General features: G+C 40.0%; 1 protein-coding gene across 1 annotated transcript; it reads right to left on the reverse strand.

Moving 5' to 3' along the window:
* Positions 1 to 200: 200 nt before the first annotated feature.
* On the reverse strand, positions 201 to 15,524 carry LOC101860009 (sterile alpha motif domain-containing protein 12). The gene is made up of 6 exons (XM_005094589.3): positions 15,355 to 15,524; positions 13,704 to 13,837; positions 12,727 to 12,910; positions 11,288 to 11,354; positions 10,585 to 10,661; positions 201 to 8,505 (listed from the first exon to the last, which is right to left on the reverse strand). The coding sequence occupies exons 2-6, from the start codon at positions 13,815 to 13,817 to the stop codon at positions 8,417 to 8,419; spliced, it is 531 nt and encodes a 176-aa protein (XP_005094646.1). The 5' UTR covers positions 13,818 to 13,837; positions 15,355 to 15,524; the 3' UTR covers positions 201 to 8,416.
* Positions 15,525 to 24,184: the final 8,660 nt, after the last annotated feature.

Here is a 24,184-nt window from a genome sequence, read left to right on the forward strand (position 1 = left end):
TTTGTTTATTTCAACTCGTACTTTCTTTTGATACTATCGCGCATTGTCGCGCAATACTGAGCACTATTTTAAGTGTGCGACCTGTATAGATCTAGCCTCATGTTTTCTTTTTTTACTTGGTGCTAAATTCGACAGTGATCCTTTCCTTTGATGCCCATCATCGTTTTTTCAGGACTCCTTTGTCAAATTCTTTTTCTTGCTACTGGGAACAACGTCAACAGGTCTTAGATTAGAATCTAGATCAAGATCTAGACAGCACCTGGCCATCCTGAAAAGAAAACGACGTTCTGCAGTTGGAACACCTTGCGCTTGCAAAGGTCGAGGTGGTCTAGATCAACAACTAAATGATGGGGACTCTCTAGATCTAAATCTCTCAAAAGCATTCCTCTACAGTGTCAATTCGTTTTAGTACGAGTGCTACATTGGGGAACTGACAACACAGTGTACACACTGCCCGGCCATAAGACTTCCATATGAAACACAATGTATGTGCAGTAGCAATGGCAAAGTTCATCTGCATGCATTTCCAAAACCACCTCCTGAACTGCAAATCCTTCTGTCTGGTGCGTCGACACTGTCCACTCACTTTCTGGAGAAAATCAGGCTGAACAACAATTGCTTTCAGCTCACATCCAAGGGCTATAGCGATGCAACCCTCAAAGGAGGGAATCCACAGTTTCGCGCACAGGGTCAAATATATCATCGTATTGGCTCTCTCCTTCCTGCCACCCAAAATAAGCATTCATTTCTACAAGTTTATTTCATGGAAAGTGAAGCAGCCTCAGAGCGCAGAAACAGTCTTTTCCAAGGACTTGAGCCTGGGATAATTTCTGATCTTCAAGCCATGTTGCATTGCCATAATTTGTATGTCATACATCTGAAAAGTGCATATTATGAATTCGCACGCTCACATTTCGACTCTTATGTCATCGTTAACAGTGAAAAGGCAAGGCCCTCTGGAGTGTATGAAAGAAGATTTAATGCTCCATCGTCTTCACGTGATGTCACTATTTCCATGCCAAATGATCCTGTGGGTCAATGAGATATTGTTCTCCACATACGTAATGACAAGTGTAAGCGTATCAGTGAGCTGTACAAGGCGTATGATCCTCTTCAATATCCTCTACTTTTCCCCTTTCGGTACAGATGGATGGAATCTTCAGTTGAAACTCACCAGCAGACATAAAATCACAGAGCTGCAGTACTACTGTTTTCATTTTCTCATTAGACCAAACAATTATACATTGTGAGCCAAAAAACTATATCAACAGTTTATTGTTGACGCATATGTGAAAAGTGAATGTAGCCGTCTTCAATTCATCTGTTTTCAACAAGGCAGATGAAGAGCTGACAACTACGGTGAACTTCGAGATACCGCTTCACACCAAGACAATGCAGACCCCACTAACCTTGGACAAAGAATCATTTTGCCATCTTCCTACACTGGAGGTCCACAGTATATGTTTGAGAAACAGAAAGATGCCATGTGCTATGTGCGGAAATATGGGTGTTCAGATCTGTTCATAACAGTAACGACATACCTCAAATGGCCTGAAATTGTTGAAAATCTATCAGAGAATCAACAGCCTCATGATCGACCAGATCTGATCGTGAGAGTCTTCAAACAAAAACTGAATAAAGCAATGGCTTTAATGAAAGACGGCTGCTTTGGGACCCTGCAGGCATGGCTCTACTCCATTGAATTTCAAAAGAGAGGATTCTTCTCTGGCTGAAGGAGGATGCAAAAATTTGACCTGACCTCATTGATAGAGTAGTTTCTGCAGAACTACCAGACAAAGACTTACATCTGGAACTCTATTCTATTGTGACCAAGCCATTTAAATCCAAACTCGTCGTGCATGAAAGATGGAAAATGCACCAAGAAATATCCAATGCCATGCCAGCACCAAACAGAAGGTGGTAATGACAGCTATCCAAAGTACAGGAGATGGAGTCCAGACAACGATGGCAATACAACAATCAAAGTTGTGAGCATGAGAGATGTGTCTGCTGACAATAGGTGGGTTGAACCTTTTAATCCATTGTTGCTAATGCAGCTGAAATGTCATGTGAACGTTGAAATTTGTTCTTCAACACAATGCATCAAGTATGTTCTAAAATATGTGTGCACAAAAGAGTGGACCAGGCAACGTTTCAACTTCAGCATGAAAGTCGAAGGGATGAAGTATCAAACTTTGTCAACGCAAGGTACACTGGCAGTACTGAGGCTGCATGGCGTATTTTTTAATTCCCCCTTACGGAGCGACACCCTGCAGTTGTGCAACAGTCTGTCCATTTGGAAAAAGGACAACATGTTTATTTCAATGAAGAAACTGTCATGAATGTTGCAGCTGCCCCTCCACCCACAACAACTGTAACAGCTTTTTTCTGTCTTTGTGAAAGTGACAATTTAGCAAAACCTTTAGTGTATGTGGATATCCCCAGCTACTGTACACGGAATACTACGTCAAAGTCCTGGACGCAAAAGAGGTGACAGGGAGGAAGAGAATGGACATGAAGTGTTTGAAACTCTCACCATTGGAAGAATGTTCATTGTTAGTCCAAAACAGGGGGAGTGCTTTTTTCTCCGCTTCCTGTGGACAGTTGTGAAAGGCCCTACTTCTTTCAAGAGTCTTAGATATTTTGAAGGTCCTGAACTGGCAATATACAAGGAAGCATGCATTTCCCATGGATTACTGGAACATGACTACGCACATCAAAAGACACTCCAAGAAGCAGCTGCAAGTCATCATCCACAATCCTTAAGGACTCTTTTTGCTATTCTCTTAGTTCACACACTACAAGCCAAACCAGCAGAACTTTGGAATGACTTTGAATCTCCGCTCTGTGAAGACTTTATCCATCAGAGCTTTATAGTTGAGCAATCAAAACCTATGGCCCTAATAAGTATTGAGGACATTGTTTTGTCTATGAATGGTGACGCTCTTGAGACTTTCGGTTTGCCAAAACCAGACCGCCAAGTTTCACTTAACAGTGCAGTGGAAACTGAGTATGCATATGATATTCAGCAGGAAAAAGAGACTGTGGAAGAGAACATAAATATGTTGACCTCAGAGCAGAATGACGTCTATACCAGCATTAATGAAGCTATTGACAACCAACAAGGAGGAATATACTTCTTGGATGCACCAGGAGGATGCGGAAAGACGTTTCTCATTAACACATTGCTGGCTTCACAAAGGGCACAAGGTAGAATAGCTATTGCGATTGCAAGTAGTGTTTTGGCAGCAACACTCCTTCCTGGCAGATGAACTGTTCACAAGACGTTCAAAGTACCTCTCAAAGTCACAAAATCAGAACAACCAATGTGCTCCATCAAAAAGGGATCTGCACTGGCAATGCTGATTCGAGAGGCAACTGTTTTGATCATCCATGAAGCTCCAATGCTATACAAAAAGGTAATTGAAGCCCTTGACCGCACATTTCAAGACCTGCGATCCTCAGAACCAGTGATGGGTGGTCTCCTCATATTGATGTGTGGGGATTTCAGACAGATCCTTCCTATGATTCCACAAGGCACAAGAGCAAACGTTGTGAACGCCAGTTTGAAAAAGTCACAGCTGTGGGAGCATGTTCATACATTCAAGCTAACGTAGAATATGAGAGTTCTCATGAATGACGGGGATTCAATGTTTTCCTGATCTGCTTTTGAAAGTAGGCGATGGACAACTTATTTCTCAGACCTCTGAACCAGATGTCATATCACTAAGTGACTTTAGAAATGAGGTTGGAAATATCGATGCGCTGATCGACAATGTGTTCCCAACCTTCTCACAGAATCATGTAAATCCGGTGTGGTTAACTGACAGAGCGATTCTAAGTGCTTTAAACGAGACAGTGACCAAAACTAACAACAATTTGTTAGATACATTATCAACACCTGAGATGACCTACATTTCAATCAATAGAATGGTGAATGACGGAGAATCAGTACAGTATCCATTTGAATTTCTAAATTCCATTGAAATTTCGGGACTCCCCCCTCACTCCCTGCAGCTGAAGATGGGAATGCCTGTCATGTTGATGCGCTCATTGAAACCACCTGAGCTCATCAAAGGAACATGATGTGTTGTGGTCAGTTGTTCCCCCAATGGAGCCGAAGTTTAAACTGTCGCCGGTGCATACAAAGGACAGCGTCATTTCATTCCCCGCATACCACTTGAACCATCCGACACACAGCTGCCATTCAAGTTCCAGCATCCACAATTACCGCTTCGACCCTGCTTCGCCATGACCATCAACAAGGCGCAGGGCCAAACACTCAAATGTGTGGGACTGAATCTCACGCAGCCTGTTTTTCCTCATGGCATGCTGTACGTCGTCCAGTTCAGAACTGGGGATAAGAACAACATTTACCACCTGGCACCACATGGACTAACACCCAACGTGGTCTACACCGAGGTCCTCTACAGTTGGCGGTGAGTAAATTAATTAAATCTGTTGTTGTGCTAAACACAAACTGAGTACCTGTTCATCCCGTTCAGCTAGTTATTTTTAAGGGACACTAGGTACAGCTGAAGGGAGTTTTTTTGTTTGAGATCTAAAGTAAGTATACTGGGCTTCCCAATAACCAAAATGGGTCAAGAAACAGAAACACACTATCCCTATATGATTTCACTGTCAATTTTCTGAATTCTTCAGATGCAAAGGGTTCGACAGACCAAAATTTGCGCAAATTCTGTACAGGGATTCTGAAAAAGGTTGAATTGATTCAGCCTAGATTTTTTAACACAGTGTTCCGGTATATACAACCTGCAAAGTACTAAAGATTTACTTTCCCAAGTCTCATACTTTTCTTGTAACTGCCCTTTTAGTGTCATATACGATACACGGACAAAAAATTGATCACAAATCAGAGTGATGCTGTCAATCGTTTTTACCCTGACAGAAAACTTATTACAATATCACAACAATCTTTTAGTATGTTGCAAACATATATCTAGAAGCAGTCATGCAAAGCGGGATTGAGCTGTGACATGTACTTTCAGAAATATCTCTGCACAGGTGACCCAACCCCCTAAAAAAATCATAATTTTGAGAAAACTGCAAAAACAAACTAATTCATACTGGTCTATTTCAACAAAATGTTCTCAAACTTGGCATATATGAGCACTTAATAGATGTCTTAGACACTTGAAAATATTTCCAATCGGTAAAGCAGATGTTGCTCTACTAAGATAGATCAAAATCGAAAAATCGGTTTTGAATACCAAAATCGACTTTTTCTGGCTGTCAGCTACTGCCGTGGTGTACCTTAAATTAAAGTGAACACTAAGCACAAATTGGGTTCATGATCACAAAAGGCTTCACTGTCCAGTTCTAACTACACTATAAATGCCACATTAAAGAATCAGTAGACTTGAATGTGATAAACTCAGGTTCGACTCCAACATAAGTGAGATTGTGAGGAAAATTTTCAGACACTAAGCTTTTACTTGTTGAGAGAGAATTGTATACAATGCTTTTCTACTTTCCATCCCATCAAAATAAAAGCCTGAGTGTTAATAAGGGGGTCCCTGCTTTCGAGACAGCCTATGTTGAGTTGACAGGAACACAAATCTTATTTCATATCAAACATTGAACAATAAAATGAGGCAGTTGAGGCACTGAAAAGGAAAGATGAGCACAATATGAAAAAGGCATGATACGGAAAAAGATTAATGTAAAAAGAAAGAGAGCAATTCAATATTTCAATACAGGTATCCAAGAAACTGTAAAGAAATTTTTGAAAATGTTGTGTCTTATAAGAATATTGATATCATGCGTGTGCTAACTTAAATCAGTATCACGATTAGTCTCACAAAACAGAAATTACAACAATGAATCACATGATGCATCAATAATAAGAAATACACCAATACATCAGAAGGTCAAGGTGCCAGTAAAACTCCACAGAAAAGCTAACACTGGTTAAAGACATGGAGTAAGCAAAACCAGTTAAAGAAAATAAATCATTCAGAGTTGGACTGGGACAGCCTGGAATTTCGCTACTTAAAAATGACAAAAGCATAAAAACTGGTTTTGATTTTCATATATCTGTTCTGGAATCACTACTACAGCAATTATACCAAAATAACAAAGAGAAACTCCCATAGGCCTATTATTAATTGAAGAGTACAGATCTGACACAAACGCATAGTTACTTGTCCATGAATCTGACTGAATCATTGGTTCTAAGCAAGCATGGGGGTGGATGCTGGGAAACGATATTCTGGAGATTATCAGACTTGCAATAGCATTCTGTAACTTTTTAAAATATGTAAGAACACATTTATACTTTTTATGGCCGGGTTAATTTGCTTGTAACCATTTACCCGTTAGGCAGCTGTCCTGATGCATGCCTTGAATCCCTAAAACAAGGTAGATAATCCTCTGAAAATATTGTACTTGTTTTTAAAAAAAGTAATTTTAAAAGCTACAAAATAATCTGAGAAAAACACAACTATAATTATATTACTATATTAGAAAAAGAATACTGCTTCTAACAAGTCAGTTTCCACTGCAGTACAGTATAGGCAAGTTACCTATTTCTTCCATTATATAGTTGTGACTATCAGGTTTTCATTCGTTACCCATTTATTTCAGCAAATTAAAAGAATAATAAGCTCCTCCAGTGACTTAAAAATATGATGTAACAGTAGACCAAGAAATGAACTTGCGATGTGTTTTGTTTGGTGACATTGTTTTAGTAGGCAATTTATTGTGTATTTTTAAAGTTTCCTTGGGTTTATCCACGTTTCAACTCCATTGCACCCTTCGATAAGTCATGTTCGCTTTTAAAATTTCACACATGCACCATTCCAGGGTCAATTTCGACCATTCAAATACTCAAAGAAAAAAACTCAACTCTACTTGCGCTTTATAGCCTCGCTTTCAGTCACATCCAATCAGACATCCTTCCTAGACCTCATAGAAATGCATATACCACAGCAGTGATGGGTGTGCGTTGGGCGATTGAAACACTAGGCAATGCCGCTCCAGGGGCTAATCAGTAGGCTCTGTGCAACACTGCTCAAGTTGGTAAACAGTTAAACATAGACAGAATGTGGGGGAAAACAAAGATGATGAAGAGAACTCTTTTTGACTCATTGATCAACAGCATGGGTGTGTATGATGACATTTAAAAAAGTTCCATACGTCAGTTGGTGCAAAAATTTGAGAATGTGAGCAATGGTCAATTAATGGTATGACAAGGAATGACTGGGAGAAATATGATTGGACAAGCTGAAAAGGACACATACTTGCAAGACTGTAGAATTCAGCACAGTTTAAGACAGAGAAATTTTACAGATGATACATTGTTTACAACACCTGATATTATTTCAATTTGATGAAAAGATATGAGAGCATCTGTATTTTAAAATGAAACAGGAATACACAGATCTTCATAGAAGGATGGAATGACACGTTACAGTTTCTTTTGAATCCCATAAACATTCAGAGTTATTTTTACGATCCCACAATTAAAGACAGGAGTAAAAATGAAAAATGGATGTATTATGTTAAGTTTCTTGACAGTTCAAAATAGTCAGGACTATTCCAAAGGCAATGCTGCGTAGAAAGTAGTTAGTCTGTTTATACCAAATCCTCTGCCCAATGGGGTTTCAGCTTAGGAAAACCTTATATTCCAAAGTGGACTAATTTACGTTGGGCTTTCAGCAATGCCGAATGCACAAGTCTACAGGAATGTCACAACTCCAACTCCACACAAGCAACCCACTAGCTGCTATGGATTTGACACTGGGAGAGGGGGATGGGGAGTTTTGGAAAGCGGAAGGAAAAGAGAATGTAGAGGAATGGAAGGACAAAGAAAGAGGGGAAGAGGCCTCTGTTCCTACACTTTACACATTTGGGAGGACACAAAGAAAGAGGGGAAGAGGCCTCTGTTCCTACACTTTACACATTTGGGAGGATACAAAGAAAGAGGGGAAGAGGCCTCTGTTCCTACACTTTACACATTTGGGAGGACACAAAGAAAGAGGGGAAGAGGCCTCTGTTCCTACACTTTACACATTTGGGAGGACACAAAGAAAGAGGGGAAGAGGCCTCTGTTCCTAAACTTTACACATTTGGGAGGATACAAAGGCAGGAAACCAGCTTATAAATATTGTAAGGCCGAAACTGGTATACCTATACATATCACAGCTACAGATGCATTTTTCCATGACAGCCGGAAAATATCTGACAAGAAAGTTCCTTGACTATTCACATCAGCTATGTTTAACAGCAGTACCGATATGCCCGTCCTCCATTCCTTTACAACCAAAATCTGTTACGACCTTTTGACATGCAGAGCTGCGAAAAGCCCATACAGCTTGAATAGGTAGAGGCACAGGAATACTTGATAGATTATTGCACTTTCATTTGTGTTAGTTTGAATAAGCAACAACTTTTTTCATTTTCCACCAGTGTATTTCTCAACTGTCAGCTTATCTGTTGTTGACTGTCGGTTTGGATCTGGAAGCTTCAGTTCAAATCCTGAACCTGGAAACAAACAAAATAAACTTCTTTACAAGGCATAAACTAGATAAATAAATAAATACAGAATAGCATTTGCAGAGCACATATCCCTGCTCAACAGAAAGCTCTGTGCACTTTACAATCTATATTATTACCGAGGCAGACCTAAGAACTCGCATAAACGTTCTCGACTTCCTGGAAAGTTTATCAAGCACTCAAGCAGCAACAAACTGACAAACCAGGTCCCATTCCCACTTATGTGAAGTGAGGATAATTTGTGTAAGGTGCCTTTCCCAAGGACACAACATTGGGCCCTTTGAGGGGTTCAAACCCATGACTTTTCTGTGGTGAACCCAACAGCCGAATCACTCGACCACTGATGCCACAACATAAAGACAATATCTTCCATGATGAAAAATTCATCGGGAAATCTTACTTCTAAAACATGGCTGTTCCGTTTCACTTTCAAAGAAACGCACTTAAATCTCCCCCATATTTGCACATATGTCACGGCGTCACTTTTCGCCCGATTCTGTTAACTTTAGTTAGCGTGACTGAGCAGCCCGCCGGGGCTCCCCAGCTCGGAGTCACAGGGTTAATGAGCCCTGAAGCGACTTTGCCGGTGTTGGTTAGGAAGTTCGCATTTTTAACTATGAGTACAGTTTTTAATGCAGGATCTAGTCATGCTGTCAGATTTTTAATATCTATCCTACTTTTTGAGTTGTAAAGACATTAACACGTTAAAAAAAGTGGTGTTCTTTACAGATTTACAAAGATTATCAGTCATATCTTCTCCCAAAGTCATGATATTTGAATGAAACTTGGCAACGTAAAAGATTCCTCCTTGCTAAGCAATGCACTGGATCAATTTGTCACAAAAATTTAAGTAGAGAGCTGGATTTATTAGTCTAATAAATCCATTTCACTATTAGTAAAAGCATGCACACTTTGTAATAGTAAATAAGACCGTCTCCGTATATATCCATCGTTGGACAGCGTCCTATTGTGTGGTAGATTAAGATGCGTTTAGATAATATTATTATAGTTTACAAGTCCTGGGAATATTTCGCATGTGTAGGCTACAACTCATACATGTATTATAAATGTAACAGATATTTACACCCCCCCCCCCTTTCTCTTTTTCTCTCTCTCTCTCTCACACACACACACACAAACACACACACACACACATGCACACGCGCGCAATGAATAAATGAGACTATCTTCCCAGACTGGACTAAATAAGTACCATACTCTTTAAAAACAATCTTAATGCCTCACTTTTCCAAACAGAGCAAACAGGACGAGTCCAAGTGTGTGCTTTCCAAAGAGGGGGGAATAGGCTTTCATAACGCAAACACAATGTCATAGCACTTCTTAGATGTTTGCTTTTCTGTTTCTATTCTTCTCTCATGCAATTAAGCAAATAAAAATGACCACCTCTATCTTATTGTGACTAAAATGCAACACAAATGCAAGTTATCAAGGCCCCCGTTTAGTTTTCAAGTATCCTTCCCCCCCTTTCCGGTTCACATAAGCGGGGCCTCGTTCGTAGCGACCGATGGCTGATGACATCACTCAGTGGAAATTTCTCAGCCGCCGGTTGTTCACCCAGCACGCGCAAATGGAAATGCCGCTTTTCCCTTAGTTACTCCCACATTTTTAAAGATTACGCCAAAACCGCTAAACACAGAAGCACGAAATTTTAAGGGAATAAAGAAAAATGGTGTACAACATATCAGTCAGTTTGACAAATCACAGCTCAGAAAAATCTTCAAAGCGCACCAAATCAACCACTTTCGCAAAAGTTTTCGACTGCTTCTAGGATGGGTACAATGTTGTCAAACTGCATACTACGAGATTGACCTCTTTTCTGATTGGCTGCCAAGTTTCATTCATATCCATTCACGAGAAGCGGCATGAGAGCGAGTTGAGACAACAACCTTTGGGTTAGTTCGTCCCAAGAAACACCCCTGCGGCGGGGGCCAAAAATCGGCAGAACAAAACGCGCTCGGTGGGTATTGCTCTATATATATATATATATATATATTATATATATATATACACACGACTTCAGTGAAAATGCTGATAGTAAAAACATACCTCTTTGATTCAGATTGCGCAGGTCTGACATTTCATGTTTCAGACGAAGCCGTAGGATGAATTGCATCAGGTCATGTCTTAAAGAAAATAAAAAAACAAAAAAACCAATAAACACATACTCATATGATAGGTACAAACCAGACTTCTCCATTTACACAGCATTTACCGAATCATCCATTGTTTCATACAAGACAATAAATAAATTATAATAATAAATAATAAAACTCTGCAATGAAAAAAATGTCGTCTGAAAAAAGAAAGACTTCAAGGAAGCAACTCCTCCCTAGTTTTCTTTAATTGCCAATATCTAGTACATAAGTGTTAGTACCCATTTTCTGTTTCACATCAGATGCGTTTTTATGACTCTCAACAGTTTCCCTGAGATCAAAACCGAGTCTTTCAGAAAAATAAAAGCCTGATAAGATATAAGATAAGAGATAAGATACATCTTTATTGTCCAGATCCTGGCACATTGGTTTGGTGTTCCACCACGTGTACACACACACACACACCCACACACACACACACACACATGCACACACGTGCACACACATGCACACACAAGTAGGCTTACAATCACAAGCATAATATAAATGAGCAGCAATATAAACAACATAAACAATGAAGGCTGTAACAAAGCTGCTTGTGCAAAATTTTAAGAAACTTGAATACATTCGTTAAGAAAAAAATTAATCATAATTACCTGTGAGTTGCATCAAGTATTCCAATCTTTTCCAACTTGATGTCGGTCATCCTAATCAATGTGCGGCCTGTTATAAAAAAAAAAGTGTTTAACCTAGATTTGTTCTTTTTTTTCTTTTGGTAAGTGTTTTACGTCGCTTGCAACTGCATAAGGTCATATGAGCGCACGGGACACATTAAACTTTTTCAGTTGGTAGGAAATTTCGAATTTTGCTCGGGTGGTGGGCGAAGCCTACTCTTATCGATTTTAGATCATCAAGGGATCTTTATAGAGCGCAACTTGCACACGAGCCCTCCAAGATTTTTCTCCCTTGTCCGAGAAGACTAGGTGTAGATCTTTCCTACCAGAAAATCTGGGGTGTGGCTGAAAGACAGCAGTAAGAAGGAGCCAAGGAGTAACAGTAGAAAGGCTGTAGAAAGAGTCACGAGCCCAAAGGAGGGGGCAAAGGAGGGGGGGGGGGGGGGGCAGAAAGAGGAGACAACAGCAGATGACAGAACATTGCTAGAGAGCAGGAAAGGAGGAGAAAGGAAACAATTATAGGGAAAAAAAAGTTTTGGTCGCTACCCGGATTTCAAATCCGAGACCTTTGAATGAGAGGCCAAAACCTTAACCTCTAGGCCACGAGAGCCACCAAGATTTGTTCACTTCAAAAGACCTTGTATCATAATCCAATTAATGCATGCACTGAGTATTAAGAGAACACCTACAATCCAAACCAGCAAAGGACAGCAACTGAAAATGGATCTTAACTAAAGCACTATAAAAATCCAAAGCACATCTGAGTTAAAAGAACATATTTAAAAGGTGCAAGAACAGTGATCATAATCAATAATATTGAAGTTGAGGAACTATAGGTGTCATTTTTATATACACCACTGGCTTAAGTAAATGAAGAGTATATATATCTCCGCTGATGACACACATCATTTCTATGGCCCAAAGGCCACAAACTACTAGCTGTCTTTGTCTCCATTTCTGCCCAATGCTCCGTGCACTAAAATGCAACATCCAGCCAAAGGATATTTAAGTTTAATACAGTTTTTAAAAGTAGACCTGGAAACAACTGCAGCCTTTGTAATAGAGATAGAGACTCGTGCACGCCAAATTTATTTCAACAATACAATAATGAAAACAGTTTATCATCTTTACAACACTTTGAAGAATAAAAGAAATCACTTCAGAATCTCAAAATCATGTTGATACAAAATATCACGGATGGAAATTTACACACAGGTAGCTATGGTGAACTTCATCTCTAGCCCAGTACATAGCCAAGGGATATAAATATGAGCTGGCATGAGCCAATCCAACAATTCTATTATGTCCCTTTAGGGACACAGCAATACCCTTTGCTATTGGATTGCACTGAAGAGATGAGCTCTGTCAAACTTAAGTCTTGGGTCAATTCAAAGTTCACAAGCTACATGTACAATACCTACCAGTGACTTCATGTTTGCTGAGCAGTTCCCCATAGAGCTCATAATAAAGGCCACCATGCTTCCGCAGCCATTTGTTGACATCTGCTGTGCTCCAAAAATAGAGAGGTTTTGGCTTTCCTTTCATACCACTCTTCACAGCCAACCCATCTTTGGTGGGTCTGGCTTCAAGGGTGGCTCCTGTCGGCTGATAGAAAAAAAAACAACCAAAAACATAGTGAGCAATGTCATAATATTGCCCTTTCCACAATACTTCAAAACTATATTCTCTCCCCTCTGGTTCATAAGTCATCCAACATCTTAATTCTTTGCAGCCTACATCTTACTGAGTGTCAACACAAAATGATACAATTGTGTCACACAGTAAATGTTTTCAAAAGTAACCTAATCAACAATGGTGGAAACAAAATGATAATTTTGTCACACAGAAAATAGTATGTTTTTACAAGTAACCTAATTAACAATGGCGGAAACAACATTCTTTTCAACATTCTCTTTTTTGCCTGTTCTCTCAGGGAAAAAATATTGACAAATTCATTAGACACAAAAAATAAGGCTTTTGAATTGAGCACACATGAAATCATAACAAGATGAAAAAGTGAGAGAGGTATTATAATAGTTAGTGTTCAATTGAAGACTACTTTGAATAAAACACTGACTTACCTCAACGGTCATTCTCTATCACCAACATCAAACTTCACTTATTATGATTATAATAAACATTGCCGCCCAAAACTTGTTACAAAATTGAAGTGATTAAAAAAATTAATGTAAAATTTTTAAGAAGGGTTGAGTTGAACTGGACAATGAAAAATACTAAACTATTCTTCAAGGAGTAATATTGTGCCTCTTTGAAAACAAATGTGGTAAATATAGCTTCAAAACCAACCCATTCATTTTCCTTGCTCCAAATTCTTACTTTTTTGCTCCAAAAATTATTTTTTTTAATTCTGAAAAGTTCAAAGCAAAATTTTACTCACTTTTTCATGACTGCCTTGGTTGGAACTCTCTGGGGATTTGCTCAGACTTCTGTTTGACTCATTCTCTGCTTTCATGTTGGATTTTAAGCTGCCATCCTGCTCTGCAGAAGCCATCTCTTTACTTTCTGTAATGACTGAAAGCAAAGAAAGATCAGATACATCTATTATAGTTAAAAGTAATACCCGAAAGACATTCTCAACTAACTTTCTAGACTGGAAATTTTCATCCAGACAGATGGCTATCTCTATAAATTTATGAAAAGCTGATATTCTGAACCAAGGATTAGCTTGGTTAGGATGCCTTTTAAAAGGCGAAATGATTTTTTAAAGCCTTTACGGACTTTACGGTAAGGCACAGGTAGGGGTTGGGGGAGGGCTAGGGTTAGAGTAGGCCAACGGGTTACACCAACCCTATCCTTACCTTTAACTTTTTACCTGAATTAAGCAATAGAGAAAAATAATGTAAATTTGAAAGATTGCCCAATGACAATACACAGACCTGTACCATACACACTACACAGTAGGCCTACTACAGGCACAGGGACTGGGCGTCGTTGCTGACGTTGATCGCAACACAGCGTTTTATTTGGCACTAGCGCTAATGGCAATGCAGCGTTGCAAATAGGCACTTCCAATATTTTTAGGTAAATCTATTGTATGACGACACTGCGGAAGGAAATACTGCTTACCGAGTTGCACCGTCTTGTTAATGTTATCAACGCATCCTTCAACTTGTAAACTTGCTCAAACTCAAATGATTATGATATGAGAGATGAACTAGACTACGTCTAGAGTTGAATCTACTTTTGTGCAAACAATGTCAGAAACAATTGTCTAAGTGGGTCAATTCCTTCTATGATTTCATTGGACGAAATCTAGAGCTACCAACTTGGCGTGTTTTGAATGAGACGTATGCATCAATTACGAACCAACCCAGGCGGTTCTAGAGAAGGCCACAAACGCACGCAAACTCTGAAAGCAGACTGGCGCGCACACACTTGATCTGACCTGCGTGAATGTGGATCCGACTCGGGACCCGGCTTTCGCGTAAGATGATGCGCGGTGCGCAGGCGCTGAGCCTGTGGCTAGACTGACTCAGGACCAGAACGTAGGCGAGGTGCCGAAATAAGCTTATCGGGCGACATAAACCCAGCCCCTGCAGGACGAGGGTTAAGTAGAAACGATGGCTAAAAAATTCTAGATCTAGATCTAGATGTATCGCACTGAATGAGGTAGAATCTAGATCTAGATATATCTAGATTTAGATATCTAGATCTAGATTGTCTAGATCTAGATCGGTGATCTTGTAGTTCTATTCGTTAAAGTCCACAAATCCATTTGTTTACATCCAGAGAAGAAATCCAAAAGTCTTGATGACCAAATAGACAATTTGAAATAGGCTACATAAAGAGCAGGGATGCAACCTCACTGCAAAACATCAAATTAGGATAAAATTAAGGGGGGGGGGGGAGGGGCATGCCCCCCTGAACCCCCTACCTCGATAATTTTTATTAGGTCCCCCCTGAAACCCCACCTACTCTTGACTTTACTTTATTATGAACGAAACTACAAAATCGCCCTAGACTAGAAAATCTCTGTTTGGCAGACTGTCGCTTGCACCTGATACAGAATGAAAATAACGAGGGCGTACCTTTCACAAAATAATTCTTCCGGGGATGAACGTTTAGAATCTAGATCTAGAATCTAGATCTAGAGATCTAAATCTAGATTTACAAAACAATGCACTTGCAATGCCTATTTATGCCAGCTACATTCTTCTGCTAGGCAATACAAGGATTCGAGGAAGTTTGCGTCGCCTGTTTTTCATCACAAGAGAGCAGAACCACAGGTTTTCCGGTGTAGCGGCGCAATTTACTACCCTGGGATATGCACCTACCAGTTCTTATTCCCTGAAATAGAAGTGTTTATTTTTTACATCGTGTAATAGTAATATCAGTTATCGGCTTACAATGTGTTTGTGTGCATGGCTGAGGCGCGATTGTTGTTTTGGAACTGGCGAGAACTAGAGACGTGAGAGTGAATTTTTACGACGCGACATTGTCAACTGTAGTAGTTTGATGGCACATTGATACAATATGAAACAGTACATTATGTACCAGTCACAACGCTGAGTATGAAGTATGAATAAGAGAAATAATGACTGTGATCATGGACCAATTACAAGTCTATCGGACGCTATGATCTCGAGAGAGGTGCAAGTGCTTGTACAGAGTCGGCTCGATTTCTTTTTCTTATCTTTTCTTGTTTTTTTTAGGGGGGGGGGTCCTTGGGTTGTGAGTGTTAACTCAAAAAATAAAGTCAAGCAATTGTCGGCGACATATAGTGGTAAGATAGGTGGGTGGTCAGTGGTGTGTGTCATTGAGCAAACGCGATATCCCCAGCTAAAGAAAAAAAATGTAATAAGGGATAGATCTGTGTCTGAAGCTAGGCCCTAGGTCTGAAGGCATAAGGCCTTGAATAACCTTGAAGATAAAAAGTTATTAGAAAAATAGAGTGCGGCGCGGTTGGATTAGAATAATAAAGATTATAATAAATAGTACCGAACATGGTATTACTATAGCGCTCAACCCCGATTGAAGCACACGGGCTCTAATTAAATCTAAGTAGATGCTTTACAATTAGCAGACAACTGTCCCTGGGAAACCTTTTTTCTGAGGAACCAGTGCTTGTTTGTTGAAAAGTAATCTTCGACACATTTCCATGCTATTTTAGACATATTACCTATTTTGTTAGATATTACTTGGATCCAGAGCTAGAATCATAGCAGGCGACACATGTCCGTAGCTGCTCATCTCTCCTTTCCAGCGTCCACCTCAGGGTCTTCCTGCTAATTGCATGCCTCCATGAGGAGCTGGTTTGAGACACGCCTGACCACTCCTCGAAGCAAACTTTTTTCCCCTGTGCCGCGTACACACTTTTCTTTTATTGTGCTGGGTGTGTGGGAGTCTGCGTCCTCTTGGTCGGGAAGGCTCTCCTTGCATATGGCGATAAACTTTGGTGGGTCGAGCATGATTCGGCCACTGGGTGCTGCTTTGCTGGCAAGTTCACCAGCACTCTCATTTCCGTGCACACCGGCGTGACCAGGGCAGAACACCCATGTAATCCTTAAGAGGTGGCTATAATTTGCAATGGAAGCTCTCCAGTCACTGTAGAGCCACCAACTCCTGATTTTTTCTAGGGTGCTCATCAAATCTGTGACGAACAGGGCATGTTTATACGCTTCCATACTGATCCATTCCAGCGCCTCTGTTATTGCCTCGCCCTCCATTGCCATGCTCGATGTAGTGCACTCGTAGGCTCCAGACTGTTCTTTAATTATCTTCCCGTCAACTCGAGCACTGAACACCCACCTAGATTTCTGGCCGTGCCTCACTGATCCGTCGGTGAAGACGACAACATCACCCATCACTTAATTTTCTTCAAGGATGGTCACAATTTCCGCATTAGTTGAATTAGTTGCCTTTACTGTCCACTCGCGACACTCTCGACCAAGCGTAGCTATCACCTTCATGAAGCTGCTCATGTCTTTCTCCGGCCTAATCCAGTCACATCCTCTTCTATGTCCGTGATTTCACAACACATACCGAGAGTTCGCTCTGCCTGCGCCATCCATGAAGATCCTCTGTTCAATCTTTGGCGTACTTGGTTTCATATTTTCGGGTGTAGTTGATAATGTTCGTCTACTGATACTCGTAGGTAGGTCTTCGCTTATGCTAGCTTGTGTCGGTGGGTTAAGGTTGGCAGGTCCATCAGATATCTCATCGCTGATGCTACTGTGTCACGGGTGCATCTCAGAACAGTTCTCATTTCTTCATTTTGAATGATTCGAGGCGTTGAAGCTGGGTTTTTGATAGGGTGAGCATACCAATGCCACAGTCCACTACAGACAGTGCAACCGCTTGAAGCATGATCACAAGGGCGCGTTGGGGCATAGATGCAGCCATCACTCTCAGTGCAACCAGTCCTTTCCTTGCTCTGGTGATAATGTTAGTCACATGGTCTTTTGCCGAGAGAGTCGTGCGGTCAAAGGTAATGCCCAGGTACTTCAATTTCTCTTGCCTTTCCAACTGCATACTCTGTATATTTACGCGTTAATGACCAAGGTCTAAAAAAATAACTGATTCCACATTTTTTAAAATGTGACCGCGCATTCAAATGAAGAAACCACAACACCTTTTGGAGTATTTAAAAAACAAAAACATTATTAATTTTTTAAAAATTTTGTCCTTTATAAAGGACACTGGGCACGAATGGCCCCAGTGTTTGTCCCAATCAAAAGTCCTCTATAAAGGACACTGGGCATTGGGTAGGCCTATTATATCAAAGTCAAAGATCTTAGAAAACCAAAACTGAACCGTTCTAGGAAATTGTATCTTAGAGAAATGTATACATTGTAGGCATAACCATTACATTCAAACATGTCAAACTGTTTTAGGCGATTTTTTAACTTCCACGATATCTAAAAGATGGAAAGCATAACTGCCAAATCAACATGAAATTACTCAGCGCACCTCTGATGCAATGGCACATCACATGAACCACACAGTGTGTTGGCCTTTTCCCCACAAAGACTGCATCGTTTTTGTTTTTTAAATTTTTTGTGGTGGCCTAGGCAGCTATGGCGAATCTCTGGTGCTACCTTCCGGTGTTTTGCCCGCTGAGCTTGAATAACTGGCAAATGCTGCAGAGCTCACAGTAGGTCAAGGTAGATCTAAGCCATAGATCTCTTGAAGGCCAGTTGACCCAGAGGCAGAGTACCATGAGCCGGTGACAACCTGTAAGGTAGCCACACATTGTTGATGGCTATATCTGCCAGAAAGGCAAACAACAGCCGTCATCACTTCTTTAATCGGATTGATATCCGATATTTACCCACATTTTGGTCCAGGCGCTCAACACCACCTATGTTTGAGAGGCACCTGTTGATTAAATTTGGCAGATCAACAAGGATTTTTTTTCTTCTCCTTTGCTGATCACCTGGTAACACAAAACTGAGCGCTGCCTCCTGGTAAATCGTTTGGTGACAATGATTCTTGCACATCATCATTGACATCATCTTCGTCTGAATTCTGTTCATCTCCTGGTGGAGATATGTAGACATCGGCTGAGGCAATTTCAGTATCATCATCTGATTCTTCTTCCGATTGGCTGAGAACTTCATTGAAAGTAAATGCCTTTGATCTTTGGAAAAATATAAAGAAACCAAAATTTTAAAAGAAACACAAAATGCCTAAAGCACCTATACACCAACTTATACACCCTGATATACCTAAACACCCACCTATACAAATAAACCTGCCTAAAACTTTATACCCACTTATACCGATACACTTGCTTATTACACCTTAGTTGCTCACGTTTTCACCCATCTCAGAAGGCGCAAGAATATGGTTTAACACTAGATTCCCATTAGGTGGGTGACAAAAGGGCATCAAAACGAAATATTAGAAGCAGAATAGATATTTATAGCCTATGGACCCCGGAATCATACACCCACGTATACCAAAAAAAAAACCCGCGTATAACTTTCCCTTTACACTCACGTATAATATTATGTACACTCCCAGAAATCTATAACATACCCACTGTTGGCTGATAATGCTATCCACCCTGGCAACAAATCCCGAAAGGCGTAGGGGTAAAACCATGTACTCTATATGTACCCACTCATATCTATACACCCATTAACACATATAATATAGCACAACGCCCAGTGTCCTTTATAGAGGACGTTCAACTGGCAGAAACACTGGGGCCATTCGTGCCCTGTGTCCTTTATAAAAGACATATTATGGATTTTTGATATTTTCTGAACAAGTATTGATAGAATGATTACAACAATTGCAAGTAAGGGTGAATGTAATATTTATACACATTTGTACGTCTTTGTTTTAGACGTTTCAAACGCATTTGTGAAATTACGGTCTTACCTTTTCCTTTTTGGGTGGGTGTCCTTTTCCGCCATTTTTTGAATGAGAGGAGGGAAAATGTACTCAGCAAAAAAGAAAAAGTGGATAAGAAGTTAGCGTGAACGCACAGAATTCTACACTAAGTGTAGAATTCTGTGCGTGAATGTAATACAAAAGAATAACCTCTTTACCATCTGAGAAAACAAAACAGTAATAATTTGCTTGCATTTGTGCTCTTTTCCAGTCGATTAAAAAAATTTTCCTTTAAAAATGGCACTGAGCGTTAAAGGGTTAACAGTAGGCATGATAGCCTTGACTGCTCTGTTGTTGAGACTGGTCCACAGTACCCCTGCCTTCGCTGGATTAAGTTTTCCTTTGTTAGAATATAAGATAAAGATAGGGGCTTAGATCTTGATCTAGACTTTTTTTTAAACCTTGGGGTAGTATTGTAGTAGTCTACCTTTCCGGAGTTTTCCCTCATTGGTGCCCTAGTGTGACACTGTGTACCCGCTTCTTTTTATTCTTTTGGCATGAACCAGCATCTCGAAGACACGCATTAAATGATTTATTCTTCTTTTTTCTTTTCAATCTCTAGGGACAATGCTACGCATCAAAGGAAGACCGGCACAGGGACAACTTTACCTGATACAATGAAAGATGCAGTGGCAGCTGTCAGAAATATAGCGCCTTTGAGGGAAGTCACATGCCTTCGCGGCGTTGCCCGCACTACCCTTCAACACAATGTATTTGTGAAGAAAGCTCTTCAAGATGATGTTGAATTGTGTCCAAACTATCGTCACAGTCAAGTATTCACAGTAGAGCAGGAGGCTGAATTGGCGCAGCACATGTTGAAATGTGCCAAAAGACGTCGTGGTTAGGCTACCGGACTGATAATCATGAGGTTGTGGGGTCGGGGGTTTGAGCTGCAGGCCGACGTTGTGTCCCTGGGGAAGGCACTTTACACGAATTTTCCTCACTTCACCCAGGTGGGAATAGGTACCCGGCCATAGACAGTGAAAGATCTTGTCAGTATGTTAGTGTTTTAGCGCCTATAAATGGCCGCTTGCACTCTATGCTTCCCAGGAAGTTGAGGCTGTTTCAGAATGCTCTCAGGTCTGCTAGGGTAATAGTATAGATTGTGAAGCGCATTGAGCCTCTATTGAGCGGGGATTTGCGCTATACAAATGCTATCCATTATTCTTATTCTTATTCTTATTATTATTATCATTATTAAAAGACCCAATGGTTTGACAACTGCTAACAGCAGAAAACTCGTCAATGAAGTCGCTGTTTCTAATTTTGTTTCTAAGAGCAAGGCTTTTCATTTTGGTTTTCGAAGAGTTATATTTTTCATTTTAATTTTAGGTTCATTAAGAAACACTATCCTTTTCACTTTGTTTCCAAACACTATCCTTTTCATTTTGATTACCCACTGCTATCTTTTTCATTTTGATTACCCACTGCTATCCTTTTCATTTTGATTACCCACTGCTATCCTTTTCATTTTGATTACCCACTGCTATCCTTTTCATTTTGATTACCCACTGCTATCCTTTTCATTTTCGTTTCAAAGAGCTATCCTTTTCAAATTGGTTTCCCAGATATATCCTTTACATTTTGATTTCCCAGATCCATCGTTTCCATTTTTATTTCTAAGAGCTACCCTTCTGGTTTTGGATACCTAGAGCAATCCTTTTCATTTTTGTTTCCCCGGCGCTATCCTTTTCATTTTAGTTTCTAAAAGCTATCCTTCCAATTTTGGTTTCAGGGCGCTATCCTTTTTTTATTTTGGTTTCTCAGAGTTATACATTTTATATTCTGATTATCCACTGCTATCCTTTTCATTTTGATTACCCACTGCTATCCTTTTCATTTTGATTACCCACTGCTATCCTTTTCATTTTGATTACCCACTGCTACCCTTTTCATTTTGATTACCCACTGCTATCCTTTTCATTTTGATTACCCACTGCTACCCTTTTCATTTTGATTACCCACTGCTATCCTTTTCATTTTGATTACCCACTGCTACCCTTTTCATTTTGATTACCCACTGCTATCCTTTTCATTTTGATTACCCACTGCTATCCTTTTCATTTTGATTACCCACTGCTATCCTTTTCATTTTGATTACCCACTGCTATCCTTTTCATTTTGATTACCCACTGCTATCCTTTTCATTTTCGTTTCAAAGAGCTATCCTTTTCAAATTGGTTTCCCAGATATATCCTTTACATTTTGATTTCCCAGATCCATCGTTTCCATTTTTATTTCTAAGAGCTACCCTTCTGGTTTTGGATACCTAGAGCAATCCTTTTCATTTTTGTTTCCCCGGCGCTATCCTTTTCATTTTAGTTTCTAAAAGCTATCCTTCCAATTTTGGTTTCAGGGCGCTATCCTTTTTTTATTTTGGTTTCTCAGAGTTATAAATTTTATATTCTGATTATCCTTTTCATTTTAGTTTCCCAGAGCTATCCTTTTCATTTTAGTTTCACAGAGCTATCCTTTTCATTTTAGTTTCACAGAGCTATCCTTTTCATTTTAGTTTCACAGAGCTATCCTTTTCATTTTAGTTTCACAGAGCTATCTTTTCCATTTTGATTTCCCAGAGCTATCCTTTTCATTTTGGTTTCCCAGAGCTATCCTTTTCATTTTGATTTCCCAGAGTTAACCTTTTATTTTCAGAGAGCTACTCTTTTCATTTTGGGTTCCCCAAGTTATCTTTTTCATTTTGATTTTCCAGAGCTAGCTATCTTTTCAATTTTGGTTTCATTGAGCTATCCTTTTTATTTTCGTTTCCCAGAGTTATCCTTTTCATTTTGATTTCCCAGAGCTATGGTTTTTATTTTGCTTTCAGATAGCTATCCTTTTTATTTTAATTTTAGTTCCCCAGAGATATAATTTTCATGTTTGTTCCCCAGAGCTATCCTTTTAATTTCTGATTTCCAACGTTATCCTTTTTTTTTTTTTTGGTTTCAGAGAGCAGCTATCCTTTTCATTTTGGATTCCCAGAGCTATCCTTTACATTTTCGATTCCCAAAGCTATGCTTTCCATTTTAGTTTCAGAGAGAACTATCCTTTTCATTTTGGTTTCCCAGAGCTATCCTTTTCATTTTGATTTCCTAGAGCTATCCTTTTTATTTTTTGTTTACCAGACTGGCCTTCGCCTAGCTACATGCACGCATAATGTGTCATGCGCAGGCCTGCCAATAGCCAAAACCCCTGTTCGTGGGTACTTGTGGCAAGGGAAACTACCCATGGATAAATACAGCTGGATTAGTCCACAAAAGCTTACTTTCCTTGCATTTCTGATTTAACAGGGATCGGATATAACAGCACTTTTTCTGGTCCCACCATCTCTGTTATATCAGGTTTCCACCATTTATAAATTATAACAGGCCCGGAAATAACCGGGATCCGGTAATAACGAATTTTTAAAATCCCAGTTTCTCCTACTCTTTGTCTTGGCAATAGCAGCGGGCCTCATCGGAGCCCAATCGGTTATAGCAGGCTCGTTAACAGTGTGTAAAAAGTAAGAGAGAGAGAGAGAGAGAGAGAGAGAGAGAGAGAGAGAGAGAGAGAGACCACGCAAACCACGATACTGCAACTGCAAGCACACGCAGCGGGTGAAGTGAGAGAGGGCTGCGGTGTTCGGCAGATTTCGCAAAGCTACACGCACACGTAATGTGTCATGTGCAGGCCTGCCACATGGCCACGAGAGAGGGCTGCGGTGTGCCAGGGAAACTACCCATGAATAAATACAGCGATATATTATTATTTGTCCACAATAAGCGTTTACATCCCTTGCATTTCTGATTTAATAGGGATCTGATATAACAGGATTTTTTCTCTGGACCCACCATTCCTGTAATGTCAGGTTTCCACTGTATTTGTTCAACATGCATAATATTTTGCTAAATGGATGTCCCACTCATTCAGCGATACTGGTAGGCCTACCAAAACCCTCGTCTCGTGCACATTGATAATGATAGTATATTACAGCTTGCAAAGCAAAGAATTACTAATGTTGTTGTTGTTGAGGTTGTTTGTAATGTGTTTTAGTTCTTGTTGCAATTGTTTTTTATACATGTATGTAGTGATAACAATATTGTCGGTATTGCCCATTATACTGTTGCATACAGCTGAAAAAATGATACTGTATTGCATCCAGCGGTTTGGCTGCTCCCTATGATGTCAGTGCCTTTCTTCGAAGTTGAAGTGTCAGACTGCTAATTACACTGAACATAATACGGTAGTCTAGATCTCTATAACATAACATGGATAAGTCGAACACAGAAGACTCGAAATCACGCATCCGTCGAAATGTGCCTTCGGTCACATTTTTTCTTCGTTATCTTTGTAAGATAGATCTATCCCTTGAACTTGAACTACCGAGGCTGGTCCAGACGAATTCGCAGTATCCACGTTATACTGTATAGATCTAATAAAATATATGGTAAAAATGCTTTTCCTATGGGCATTTATAATTTAAACTGACATATGTGGCGTAGCCTTTATATAGGCGTTTTGCTGTCTCACGCAGGAGATCCA

This window comes from Aplysia californica, unplaced genomic scaffold (assembly GCF_000002075.1).
Source record: "Aplysia californica isolate F4 #8 unplaced genomic scaffold, AplCal3.0 scaffold00085, whole genome shotgun sequence".
Lineage (NCBI taxonomy): Eukaryota > Metazoa > Mollusca > Gastropoda > Aplysiida > Aplysiidae > Aplysia > Aplysia californica.